At 29.7% G+C, this 13,494-nt stretch overlaps 1 protein-coding gene across 1 annotated transcript; it reads right to left on the reverse strand.

Moving 5' to 3' along the window:
• Positions 1-3,829: 3,829 nt before the first annotated feature.
• Positions 3,830-9,354, reverse strand: LOC101513270 (autophagy-related protein 13a). Its single transcript, XM_073365453.1, has 4 exons — positions 8,977-9,354; positions 7,108-8,636; positions 6,785-7,015; positions 3,830-4,515 (listed from the first exon to the last, which is right to left on the reverse strand). The coding sequence occupies exons 2-4, from the start codon at positions 8,392-8,394 to the stop codon at positions 4,300-4,302; spliced, it is 1,734 nt and encodes a 577-aa protein (XP_073221554.1). The 5' UTR covers positions 8,395-8,636; positions 8,977-9,354; the 3' UTR covers positions 3,830-4,299.
• Positions 9,355-13,494: the final 4,140 nt, after the last annotated feature.

Below are 13,494 nucleotides of genomic sequence, written 5' to 3' on the forward strand. Positions count from 1 at the left end.
TATATATATATTAATATTATAACAAGTGTAATTTTTATTGTTTTTAGTTTTATTTATCTTTAATTTTAGATAATTTAAAAAATTATTTGATATATTTTGTTGATTTTAGTTCTTGAATTTAATGATATATTTATATTCTTATTTCCTTGATTATGTAGATATTTTTCGTAGTTTTGCTTGTTTCTTTGTTTTAGTGCATGACTGAATTTTTGTGAGAAATCAATATGATCTATATGAACCATTTCATCCATATATGGAGTTGTAGATGTCGGATTGGAGTCAAACTAAGTGCAAATGAAATTTAGGAATCATAGCTACAACTTTCATGAAGACACTAGAACCACATTCGAACTCAAAAGAGGATAAAACTGCAGTAAACGCCAGACAACATATATTGTGCGCCTGAAGTGCAAATGCTTGCGTCTGAGGCGCATGGCACATTGTAGAATGCATAAAAATGTGTTTTTCTAACTTTCTATGTATCTTTTTTTTTTTTGCTATTTTGAAGTTTGGAGACTTGTGCCCTAGCAGAGAAACTCAGAGGCGGCTGGTTCTAACACCATTGAAGGAGTTTTATCAAGAATTATTCATAAATCGTTCTTGTAATTCTTCTTTGATTTCTATCTTTTGTATCTCTGTCATGAGTAACTAAGTCCTATTTGTTATGGATGAGTGAAACGGTTTGAAACCTTTATTTGTATGATTTGACTTCCAGTTATATGAATAAGTTTATTGAATCATTTTTCTCATCTCTTTTCTTAATGTTTTTTACTGCTCGATCAACTTTAAACTATTTTACGATTCGTCTTTTAAAATGGAAGTGGACTTTATGAATGTTTGAGATGAGAAATTTATGATATTGTAGTATAAGGATATATGCAGGTCATGAAACCCAGTAAATTAGTTGCAGAGGCAATAGTTTAATAAAATAATTCTTGTACTGTAAAGTTTAATTCTAATCTTAAATATACTAAGAAATTAGTGGTTACTTTGGAATTAAAGGTTATGTCACTAAGACATTAGTGCAATAATAATAAAGAGAATTCGGTAATAATTCAATACAGGAATTTATTAAGTAAGATCAAGTTAGAAACCATTGTTAGATTTGAAGCGAAATTATCCCTGACATTTTTCTTATTATAAAAGTTCAATTCTATTACTCTTGTTATTTTCAAATATAATTTCAATCAATTCAAAAACTTTTGTTCGATTTTAGTAATTAAACATAATTCAATAGTAAACGCAATTCTTTGAGTTTGACACTCGGTACTACTATTTTAATTTTTATTTGCAACAATTGAGTATACATGCTGAAACGCTATCAATGTGGAACCAATATATGACTCGTACCACAAACATATTTTATTTGGTTAGATATATTGTTTCTATGTTATATTTTAATCTAGCATTAGCAACTATAATTAATGAATTATTAGTTAATAATATCAATAGCGTTTCTTTTAATGAATAATACATGAATAATTATTACTAAGTCACAAATACTTATATAACTATAGTAGATAGTTAATCACATAGACTAATTTAGCTTTATATAAATTGCACACTTAAAGCAACTAGTTAGTGTAGAAATATATTTTCCTTTGTAAACATCAAAGTACTAATAGTAGATATTTGTATTTGAACCAATGTGGTTCTTACACTATTGGGTCACTTGATGTGAGTCCCTCCGGGATTTCATTAGGGGAGACTTCAACCTGTAGAGTTTATCTTTTTAATTGTTTTTGTTGATTTTCAAAATGGATTTGGTTTATGCAAAAAATTCTAAATTTTTTAGGAGTAACTCTTTATATTGTTCTAAATATTTAAACAAAAAATTATTAAAAAATTAATTTAAATATGTGTTTGATCTCTGTAAATATATTGTTTTTTAGTTTTAATTTCTATAAATATTTTTGTTTAAATTCAGACCTTGTAAAATTAAAAAATATCATATTTAGTCTTTAACGGCATCTTCTGTTACAAAAATGCTGACGTGGAAAACAGAGTCATAGTTGGCATATATGAGTTGGCATTTGTTTAATTATATGACATTAATGACTCATTTATTGACATATTTAATAAATTAATTAATTAAAAAAGTTCGAAATGAAATATTTTTGATCCTGTTATTCTATTTCTAGAAATCTTCTTCATTCAAAATGAAAAATCTTCTTCCTCCTTCTCCCCCAACAATATCAACTCCATTATCTCTTCCTCCTTCTCCATTAGTTCCTCTTCTCCCCTCTTAGTTGCAGCAAAAACGTCTCTGAAAACAAGAATTTAACGGACCTCATTATCCTTAACAATATTGACGAGTGTTATGATTGGCTTGAAAAAGAATTGGATGAAAACGGTCTATTTGCAAATGATTTGGTCTCAGGAGAAGATGGTTTGACTTGGAAACTTGTTGGTGATGCAGTTGGGGTGAACGAACCATCCAGACTTACTAGGCACCAATCAAAATTCGGTGCAACTATGGCTAATGGAGATGAGGAGGTGGAAGAATAAGATTTTGAATCAAGTGTTGAATAAGATAATATTGATGTGGTTGAATAAGATTTTGAATCAAGTGGTGAATAAGATAATATTGATGTAGTTGAATAATTTTGCATGATTTTGATTGTTTTTTTAATTTCAGTAGAACTTGATTACATTAGATCTTGATTTTGATATTACATTTTTTGTTATAAAATATGAAGTGCTATAATTATCTATTTTAATATTTTTGTCTACTATTTGTATTTTATATTTAATTTATTACTGTTTTTTGGTTTCACAATAGCAATCATCCTACTGTCCACGATCCTAGTATGGCGCCACGGACAGCATAGCTACAAATTATATTTGGAGAGAGCTTGCAGCAGGGCCTGAGATTTGTAAATATTTTCGAATAGGAAAATTATTAGAGTTTATAAATATGACGTTTGTTTTTTTAGCAGTAACTTTTGAATTGCCAATATTGTTAATTAAGAAATAAAACAGTAAAAAATATTAAACACTTTCACAACTTTGAAAGCTGCTAAACAAGTAAAAAGTTGAAAAATTGGACATGTGGCATTGGGTTCGCCCTGATTCTAAAGTATCTCTTGTAACAATGCTTCCTTAGATTATAAATGCTCTTTCAATCAGATTTATTTTATTTTTGTAAATCAATCACAATCTTTTGTTTATATCCATTTAAAAGAGAATAATAAGGTGGTTCAATATACGATAAGTATTATAATATCTCCTCGTTTAAGAGTTATAATTTAAAGATAATTTTATTTGTATTTGTATTTGAAACAAAATTGGTGTAACCTGTCTTGAGAGTGGCAACAAACTGTAAAAAAAGTAGTTTAGAGAGGTAGAATTAGCAAAGTTTCTTAAAGACATAAATTGGCCACAGCTACCTCGTGTATTCTATTTTTTTTTAATTTGATCTTATAAAAAACTTTGTATTTATCAAATGTTCTAATAAGCTATAGCTACCGACCGGACTATACTTAGGAGACTTTTCTTGTTTATTTTTATAAATAATTTTAAAATAAAAAAAAATAATTAATTTTTTATTAAAATATCTTTAATTAAATTCAATTTTGATGATTTTGAATAAAGAACCACAGCAATTTTTAACTACATAACAATACCCATTAATATAATATTTTTAATAAAAAATTAATTAAGCAAAGAAAGGAAAAAAAGGTATATGCAAAGGACCATATACAATAGAAACCAAAATTGAAGAATAAACAGCAAACAAATAATGCTTTACTTGCCTTTTCTTTTAAGAGTGATAAACAAATTGTCTTTAGACAGTATAATATAATTATAGAAAATGCTAAGACACTCGTTAAGAAACTAAATAAAGAAATATATATTATCTTAAAAATAGTGTTATTAATTGCACTTGTTAAAAAACCAAATATATACATCTTCCAAACTCCACAAAAAATCCAATTTCCAATTAAAATGCTACATTTCAACAGAAGAATGTGTGCTTCTTACAAAGAAATTCAACCATCTTTCTTCCAAACCACTATAGAAAACTCTCCCCCTTTTGCCCCACCTTTGCCATTGTCAAGTACAAAGGACAATCAGTTTCTTCATTTCAAACTGTAACAATAATGTCTAAAAAGATTAGAGCAAATTAGAACTCATGATGAAATAGTAACTTTGGTGTTTCTAGCACACATAAAATCAAATATGTACAAAAATACCATTGATATGTATAACTTGTAATTAGTCCCCACTCTTAAGTCAGCATCGACTCCCTCAACTACTCTGCAAGTTTGATGGAGAGTCTACAACATTTGAGCATGCTTAAGATTCATCTATCCGAGTTCCGCTCTTGGAAAGAAGAAGGTCTCTCATTTCTCGGTAACTCCTGAGCTCTTCGAGCGCGTCAGTTGTCTTTCGAGGCATGAAGAATCCAGAGGCAGTGGCAACTCCTCCATCGAGCTCGGCCTTCAAGGAATGCGATGAATAACAGCTAGAATCTTGGCGCAATGGAGCTGCCCCATCCCCTCTAATTTGTTTCTAAAAGAAGTCAATCTATGAAGCACGGACACAGGCATGAACATCAAACACGAGACTGACACATAGATGTTAGTAATAATTTGAGAAAATAGAAGTGGTTGAATGTAACTATAAATGTATATATTGGTGAAGTGTCGGTGTGAGACACCGGACATACATTTAATCCTTATCAGTATAGTAAAAAAGTGTTAGTGATACGTAGAAGCCAATAAATAACTATCCCACAAAAGACAACATCTGTTTCTCTTCAAAATCAGATAGTATTAAAAAATCTAGTATGTAATACCTATAGTATGTAATACCTATATTTGAGGAGATACTAAAATACAAATCATGAACATTTTGAGGACCATCTAGATATGCATTTCAAAATCAAACAGAAATTAAATGAGAATAGTATGGTAATGTAGCATTTCCAAACATCTAACAAAGCTTATATTAAGCAGCATTGTTTGTGTGTACATTCTAATACAATACCTTCATCTGATTATTACATACTAATCATATAAGTATCATTAAGGTTATGTTTAGATAAACAACTTAATTAAACACTGACGTTTATCATATAAGTAGAGGATGCCAAGTACAAACATTAACAGGAGAGTCACTCAACTCCACCCAAGTCCTAATTGCAAATGAAAAAGCTAAGGCAACTGAGGTCCGAGAGACGAGACGGGCAGTCAGAAGTTAACAAACCATGTATTAGTGTCTAGGTTAATTTTAATATTGCTTTAGTACTTGATAAGTAAAAAAGCATGCCCATGATTCTAAAAGCAACTTAGGAAAATAGTATGTCAGAGAGGAACACTGCCCCATCCCCTCTAATTTGTTTCTAAAAGAAGTCAATCTATGAAGCACGGACACAGGCATGAACATCAAACACGAGACTGACACATAGATGTTAGTAATAATTTGAGAAAATAGAAGTGGTTGAATGTAACTATAAATGTATATATTGGTGAAGTGTCGGTGTGAGACACCGGACATACATTTAATCCTTATCAGTATAGTAAAAAAGTGTTAGTGATACGTAGAAGCCAATAAATAACTATCCCACAAAAGACAACATCTGTTTCTCTTCAAAATCAGATAGTATTAAAAAATCTAGTATGTAATACCTATATTTGAGGAGATAGAAGACAACAACCCTGTCATGCCAGAAGATCCAAATTCTATCCATAAGAAGATAATTAATAGTTTTCAATCAGAACCAATGGATCAACAAGCAGAGAAGGGACATCCATCATGGGAACAATATAGATATCACTGACTACTAGTGAGTATTGACAAACTCTATAACCATAACTAAACTTAATAGAGCATAAATTGAAGATTTATGGGGCATTTGTGTAAACAACTTAATTGAGCGCTTACCATACAACAGTTAACATATAAGATATTTCCATATTCGAAGAGGAAATGAGGGCAAACTCTACATATGCTCTATATAAGTTGTTCTATAAGCTATCTTGAAGAGCTTATATAAATAAGCTGAAAACATCTTGTGAGCACATCATCAACTATTTCTTTCAACACTTAAACAAGTACATTTATAAGATAAGTCTTTATAAGCTCTTGTATATGTTCCTTTAGTGAGTGGCAAATGGCAATGACAAACTTGGCTTTTAGGGATGAATCATTGTGCCATAAAATAATTTTTATTGTTAGAATATATGGAAAAAAAAATATTGCATAATATCTTCAATTGTATGATTGTATCATTTTAGAGTAATTTAGAATGTCTTAGATCACTCAAAGGATTGGTTTCCATATTTCTTTCTCTTTCATGATTTGTTTCCTTATATTAGGGTCAAGAGTCTAGTGCCAGTATAAATATGGGATAGTACTTTGTCTTTTGTAACATCACATGCACACATCATCTCATATTAAGTAAATAACACCTAGGAAGTACATCTATAAAGTCCTACAAAACCAAATCCACAATATCAAATAATCTCTAAGTCTTATAGATTCCCATTGGCATTCTTAGCATATAGTTTCCTTTCTCCTTTGGAAGGAATATGTCTAGAACCTTGTCAGTGTTCAAAAACATCTATCCAGAAAAGGCAGATTTAGACCTTGATTCATTTTTTTACTATTCCAACCATGCAAGCAGATTAAACTAACTTCAAATTCAGCACAAGTAACACTTCCAATATTATCATTTATTATCCAGCACCACTGGTTTTAAGAACTATAATTCATTAAAAGGGGTAAAGATGGAATGGAATTATCATTGAATAAGGAGGCTCTTCAAAAAAATTTAAAATATAATTAAGGAAGACGATGACTTTAGTTGTGAATGATGAAATCTATCGAAGTACCTCGACAGAACATCTGGAACATCATCGACATCAAAAGGACACGAAAAGTCACCATCGTCCAAGTCATCCTGAAAAGATAATCTACTCGAGGTTCTCGAAAATCCAACACGTGGTGAGTCACTAGAAGATAACAATCCTGAGAACCGCCCTGAATCATCCTTGCTATCTTTGACAATCTGTGAAGCAAATAAAAGGCTTATCAAAATCAAACAGATAAAAAACAAATTTGATTTAAACTTAAGGAGTAGAAATGAAGGATCAAGGTTACCTTTTGACCAGTCTTTAGAGATTCTATTTTCCTGAATGACCTGATTCCAGATGGAGACTCGTGCGATGATGTATCATACCTTCTTGGAGATAAAGGGGGAAGAGAATTTCTATTAGGATCTGAGAAATTAGGAGAAAGGTTTCTAGAGCTTTTGGCCATTATTGGATGAGGTATAGTCACAGGTGCTGTTTCAGAGCGCATTCGGGTAAGCATTGGATTAGCATTATGTATGTATGTAGGTGGTGATGGAGATGGTGAGGATGAGAATGGAGGAGAAAGTTGATGCTCATCATAACTTGTAGACCTTTGCCGACTCTGTATTCGAATGTTATGATATCTGACATTGAAATTATCAGTAGATGGAGATGGAAAGTCATATGGCTTAAGAGAACCACGACGCACCGGAGGGGATCCAACATACTGATGGTTCTGTACAAAAGGTGCTGCTTTATGAAAGCCAGGCGTCCAGCTATGAGGACGTTCGAGTGACGCAGAAGAGGGAGGTGTTGTCCCTCTCTGCTGAAAGGAAATAGCGCAAACACCCTTTTCTGAAGCAGGGAAATACCTCAAAGGGTCTGTATTGGGGCTACCAACATAATCAGTTATTATCTTTGTTGGCAATGATGTTGAACACTCAAGGTTTAAATCTGATAATGTAGTACGGTAAGTCACCGATAAGCTAAGGCGGCCTGGAAGCGCGTCAATGGGAGTGAAAATATATTCTCCCATCATAGCAGCTTCTTCCCTAGAAAATGGATCACTAAAGGAAGAGACCTTGTAAACAATATCAAAATTACAAGAATGATTTGATGTACTAAGCTGCCTAAATATCTTATGAGTTGGGAGAAGCCTCATTTGAGAATAAAGCGAACGAAACAGTATAATCGACTTCTGGTAAGTTTTCTTGTAAGAGCTAGCAGTGTCGCCGGTTTGAAGAGCCATTACTCTTGGACATTCATACTGAACAATCCATCTCTCTATAACTGTCTCAACAGAACAACCATTCTCTTCATGAACAAGTATAATGTCAACTATCATTGGATCCATCAAATTTCTGTGCCAGAAGTTCAAATTCTCAAGAGCAGAGGGTCGATCACCTAAGGCGAAATTGAACCATTTGTCACTCTTCCTCGCTCGAGAACCCGTTGAGAGTTCGCCGCTTCTATCGTGTTGACGTAACAATGGTACCCTTGAGTCCAAAATGATGTGTAAACACTTCAAAAGAAATTGATAAACAATTTGTTCCAATTTTCCCAATTCAGGCTGCATATTATTCTGAAAATCCATCCTACCTTATGAAAAATTAAAAAAACTAATCCCTAATTTATCAATCAATCTCCTCCTCCAACAAAGAACACTACTTTTTCAAACTAGTATATATCTATCAAATTCAAATAACAAATTCCAAAAACACATGAGATAAAGAACAAATCTATATACAGCTCAAAGTAACTAACACCTCAGTGATCATCACCAATCAATATGAACACAGCAACCAGCATCAAGCACAACAAGAACCACGGATCACTCTGATAAAGCAAAAAAAACAAAATCATTAAACATGTTCAAAGAACAATATTCCAACATCACCAAAAACCAATTTCCAACTACAAAAAAAACCACCATTAAAACATGTTTAGAGAGCAAAATTCCAACTACAATGCAGATTTAAACATGCCCATGAAATAAAAATCAAATGGGCACATAGATCAAATGGGATTTTCAAGTAATCCTCAAAAAAAAAACTGATTCAATTATTTTTTTTTCAAAAAAAGAATTATCATCATTGGGATCCGAGAAAAAGAACGAATTTTTTTCACATGGGTAGTGACAAAGAATGAGTAGAAAGATGAAAAGGGAAGAACTTACGTAATAGAAGAATCGAAGATGAAAAAAAGGTGATGGGTATGTAAGAATGATTAGAAGCCATAGTTGAAGGCAATAAGAAGAAAAAGAAACGAAAGGTTGCGTAGAAAGAAACAGTGCCGTGGCGTTCTTTCTTTTTAACTACAAATTACATTATTGATGATGATGTAGTTAAATTTAATAAACTACAAATATTATAAACTATACACTATATACTAGTAGAAGTATATTTTAATTGATGGTGTTTGTGAAAGAGAAAATGTTAGTGGTGGTTAAAGGTTTATGAATTGTTATCATGTTGAGAAATGCAGAAACAATTATGTAGGGAAGGGTTTTCTTTTTCTTTTTTTTTTTTCCTTCAGGTTTGTTCTGTTCACTCTCTGCCAAATTTATCAACAATGCTCTACGATTGGTGTTTTTCGTTTTTCTTTCTGTTTTTATTAATATATATTTAAATATTTATAATATTTAAATTAATAAAAAATAGGTAGTTGGTGAAGTGATTGTATTTTGTACGCTGATGTTGAATTTGAATATGTGATAAAGATTCCTTAATATTAATATATTTTATTTTGTAGAAAACTGATAATTATTAGAATACAAATTTAAAATATCTAAAATTGAAAATAATTAATGTGTGATTAAATTTATTATATTAATTTAATAGTATAATACTGAAAAATATTAAATGTGATAAAATTAAAGTATCTTAAATACTCGTGAATTTGAATTTATATAATTGACCGAGTCAAAGTAATTGATTGAATATTATGAAGCTCAAATACTTTGAAATTAGAGACGTTCGTAATACGAATTTGATAGCAATACTTATAGATATTCGCGGATATATATCGTAGAAGTATCAATTTTACTTTTTTAGATTAATTTATTTGATATTCTTGAGATAGTTTTTGGATAACTATATATATGTATCTTATGAAAGTCAATGAAATAAAAACTACTAGATAAATTATTTCGAATATCAATGATCAACTTCAAGATTCAAGATGGTGTTGGAATTTTTGAGTTAGAAAAATTATCTCGAAGAGACGAAGAAAAATATTTTTGAATTATTAGCTATTGTATAATGCCAATATTTATGTTAAAAATTTTTAATAATTATTTTATAGGTATTGTAACACATGAATTAAAATATACTACAAAAATTAAAACTCTTAAAAGTTATATATTTTACTTGTACATAATTTTTTTAACAAATTTTTTGTTAACGTAATTAAGCGATATCATATCTTAAATATCAAAATTTCACATGTATAGTATCACACTCGTAATATGTATTTGGGCTTTATAGGTTGAATATATAACATATAGAAATTAATTTATCAATTTAAATCAAACGAACACTGCAATAATATAAAAAATAAAATAACGTTGCACTAAGATAACAAACAAAATAATATCATACTCAAACGACGAAAACACAAACAAAACACAAATAAAAATTAAATATATATATATATATATATAAATTACTAAATTAAATAAAACGTTTAAAAACAGATGATTTAAATAAAAAAAAACACCAAATCACCCTCTAATTTTTTTAACCAAGAGTGGCTGCACCACCAAAGAAGTATTGCTCTAAGGATCATTTAATATATATATATATATATCACATACCAATATTATATAGATATGAGTGGAACTAAACTTACATTCCAGCCATATCGATAAAAAAATATATAATTAAAAATGATTTCATCAAAGGTAATCCATGGATCAGTCAAGTTTATCAATAAAAATTAATCATTGATAAAATCAATCACATTAATAACATGGTTAAAAAAATCACATTGTAAATTTGTGATATCAATTTTATTAAATTAGTTTTTTTAAGATATATATCACGTAAAACTATAAAGACTAGTAATTAATGTATTAAGATTCATTTAAAAATTAATCTCTCTGTACATATATATATTTTCATATTCATCCGTCAAAAACCAACCACTAACTATATATAGTTAAGAGATCCAACTATATATCACTTATGTTAGATCATGTATGATATATTAGTTTTTAAAGTATAACACTTATATCAGATTGTGTCTAATATATTAGTTTTTAAAGTATATGTATAATTATTTGAATTTAAAAGACATGCAATGCATCCTATTGATTTTATAAATCTATTTTAAAATTGATTTTGCGAAGTGGTAAAATAATTTATTTCATGTCAATTCAAAATGAAATTGCATCAATTGTGCATGTCTTTGTAAATATAAATAAGCTTACATGTAATTTTCATCTATATTTTAAGTTGTTGATTTAAAATTTTGAACTCTTTTCTAAATTTGGAAAATGTAGTTCGCAATTTTTTTTTAAAAAAAAAATTCTATCACTTAGTTTTAAACTTTTGTGTTGAGTAATGAGTTGACGAGACATTGGATCACATGTCATTATATTTTTCTATTAAGGAAATTTTTTTTAAAAGGTTTCACATGTTTTTTCATTTTATTTTTTTAAACAATACTTTAATGATACGAAAAAACATGATTTAATTCGTATATGTATTGTCACTTCACCATGTGACCCGATAACTCATTTTACAACTGGACACATATATACAAATAAATCTCAAATTCAATATTGGACAACAATCTTTGAAATTTTGAAAACAAGGGACTTTATTTCAATACTAATGAAATATTATAATAGAATGTTTGTTCTGTTGTTCATGAATACCACACACGAGCCTAACATTTTGTTTGAAAAGACATATTTGACTATAGAGAATTTTAGTACATTTTAATGTTTAACAAGATGTAATTTGTACGTTGTGCGGCTGAACTTGAATATATTTGTCAGTCCAAATAAGTAACAAATTTTAAAAATAACTATAACATTTATTATTAGGTGTATTGTGTGGTTGCATATTTTTATTTTGTTGAAATATAAAGTGATATGTACTTAGTTTTTTAAATATAATATTCATTATTTTTCATGTATAAAGCGCATATACTATATACTATTTATTTAGTAAAGTAAGTAGGAACTTGACTCAAATAGTAACCAAAAAAGTTTTTGTTGAACACATTATTTTTATTTTGTACCTAAATAAAATGAAATATGTATTTAATGTAAGATTTATGGGTCACATATGTAATTAATTAATAAAGTGTGTTAGGGTCATTATATAATTAGCCAATAAACTAGGGGTCAAATAATATATAATAGTTTATGGCTAAAGAGCATAATAGTTATGAAAATTAATAGTGTAGATACCAGGCAGTTTCTAATTTAATGAGGGGCTGAATTGGAAATACTGCAATTTGGGATATAACTAATAATAGTTATATATAGGGGTAATGGTCCCCAAGGCAAACACAACAAGACTATTCAGTTTCAAAACCCTAAAGGAGAAAACTCTCTGGTTCTCTCTATCCCCATCAAGAGAGCAAGGTCTTCAGGGTGTTTTGCTGAGGAAGATCACCCAACCCATTGGCTCTATCATCATCATCCCAGGATTTCATTAATGGCAATTCCCACAGGTACGCTTCCGCCTTTGGCTATTCATCATGTAATTGACATGGATTGTTGAGCACAACGTTATTAAGGTTTTTCCAACAATTGGTATGATTGGAACAATTAATGAATTGTGAATAATGCCATAAAATTCTGCCATATTTGAATAATGCTCTGTTTTTTTGGGTCCATTACATGAAAGTTAGAGATGGTAAAGGATTTTCTCTTGAAGAATTGAATGTAAAATGGCTGAGTATCTCACTATATAGAATTAGAATCTGGTGTTCAATTTGTTTTTTTTTTTATGTTTTCGTTTTGTTGCACATAGAATGAATCGACGCGGTCATAGTCTTTCTGTTTTCTGTACTTCTGCGACACGTTATATATCAATACATGTAATTGTATTAGCAAAATCCCCTTATAATTCCAGTACATAAAATATGTCAAGTGGACCACCCAGTCCATGGAGTGGTTTTGCAGTCTTACCCACATAATGGGCTAGCCAATTTAACGGCAAATTTGTTTCTCAAGTCCCGTGGGCTGACCATGATTTGTATGGCATTGTGAGAACCCTGACCCTCTAGCCTTTGAATAATGCCGTGAATAATGCTGAACAATTGGATTACCTTAGAGTATATGTATAATTATTTGAATTTAAAAGACATGCAATGCATCCTATTGATTTTATAAACCTATTTTAAAATTGATTTTGCGAAGTGGTAAAATAATTTATTTCATGTCAATTCAAAATGAAATTGCATCAATTGTGCATGTCTTTGTAAATATAAATAAGCTTACATGTAATTTTCATCTATATTTTAAGTTGTTGATTTAAAATTTTGAACTCTTTTCTAAATTTGGAAAATGTAGTTCGCAATTTTTTTTAAAAAAAAAAATTCTATCACTTAGTTTTAAACTTTTGTGTTGAGTAATGAGTTGATGAGACATTGGATCACATGTCATTATATTTTTCTATTAAGGAAATTTTTTTTCAAAGGTTTCACATGTTTTTTCATTTTATTTTTTTAAACAATA

This window comes from Cicer arietinum, chromosome 2 (assembly GCF_000331145.2).
Source record: "Cicer arietinum cultivar CDC Frontier isolate Library 1 chromosome 2, Cicar.CDCFrontier_v2.0, whole genome shotgun sequence".
Classification (NCBI taxonomy): domain Eukaryota; kingdom Viridiplantae; phylum Streptophyta; class Magnoliopsida; order Fabales; family Fabaceae; genus Cicer; species Cicer arietinum.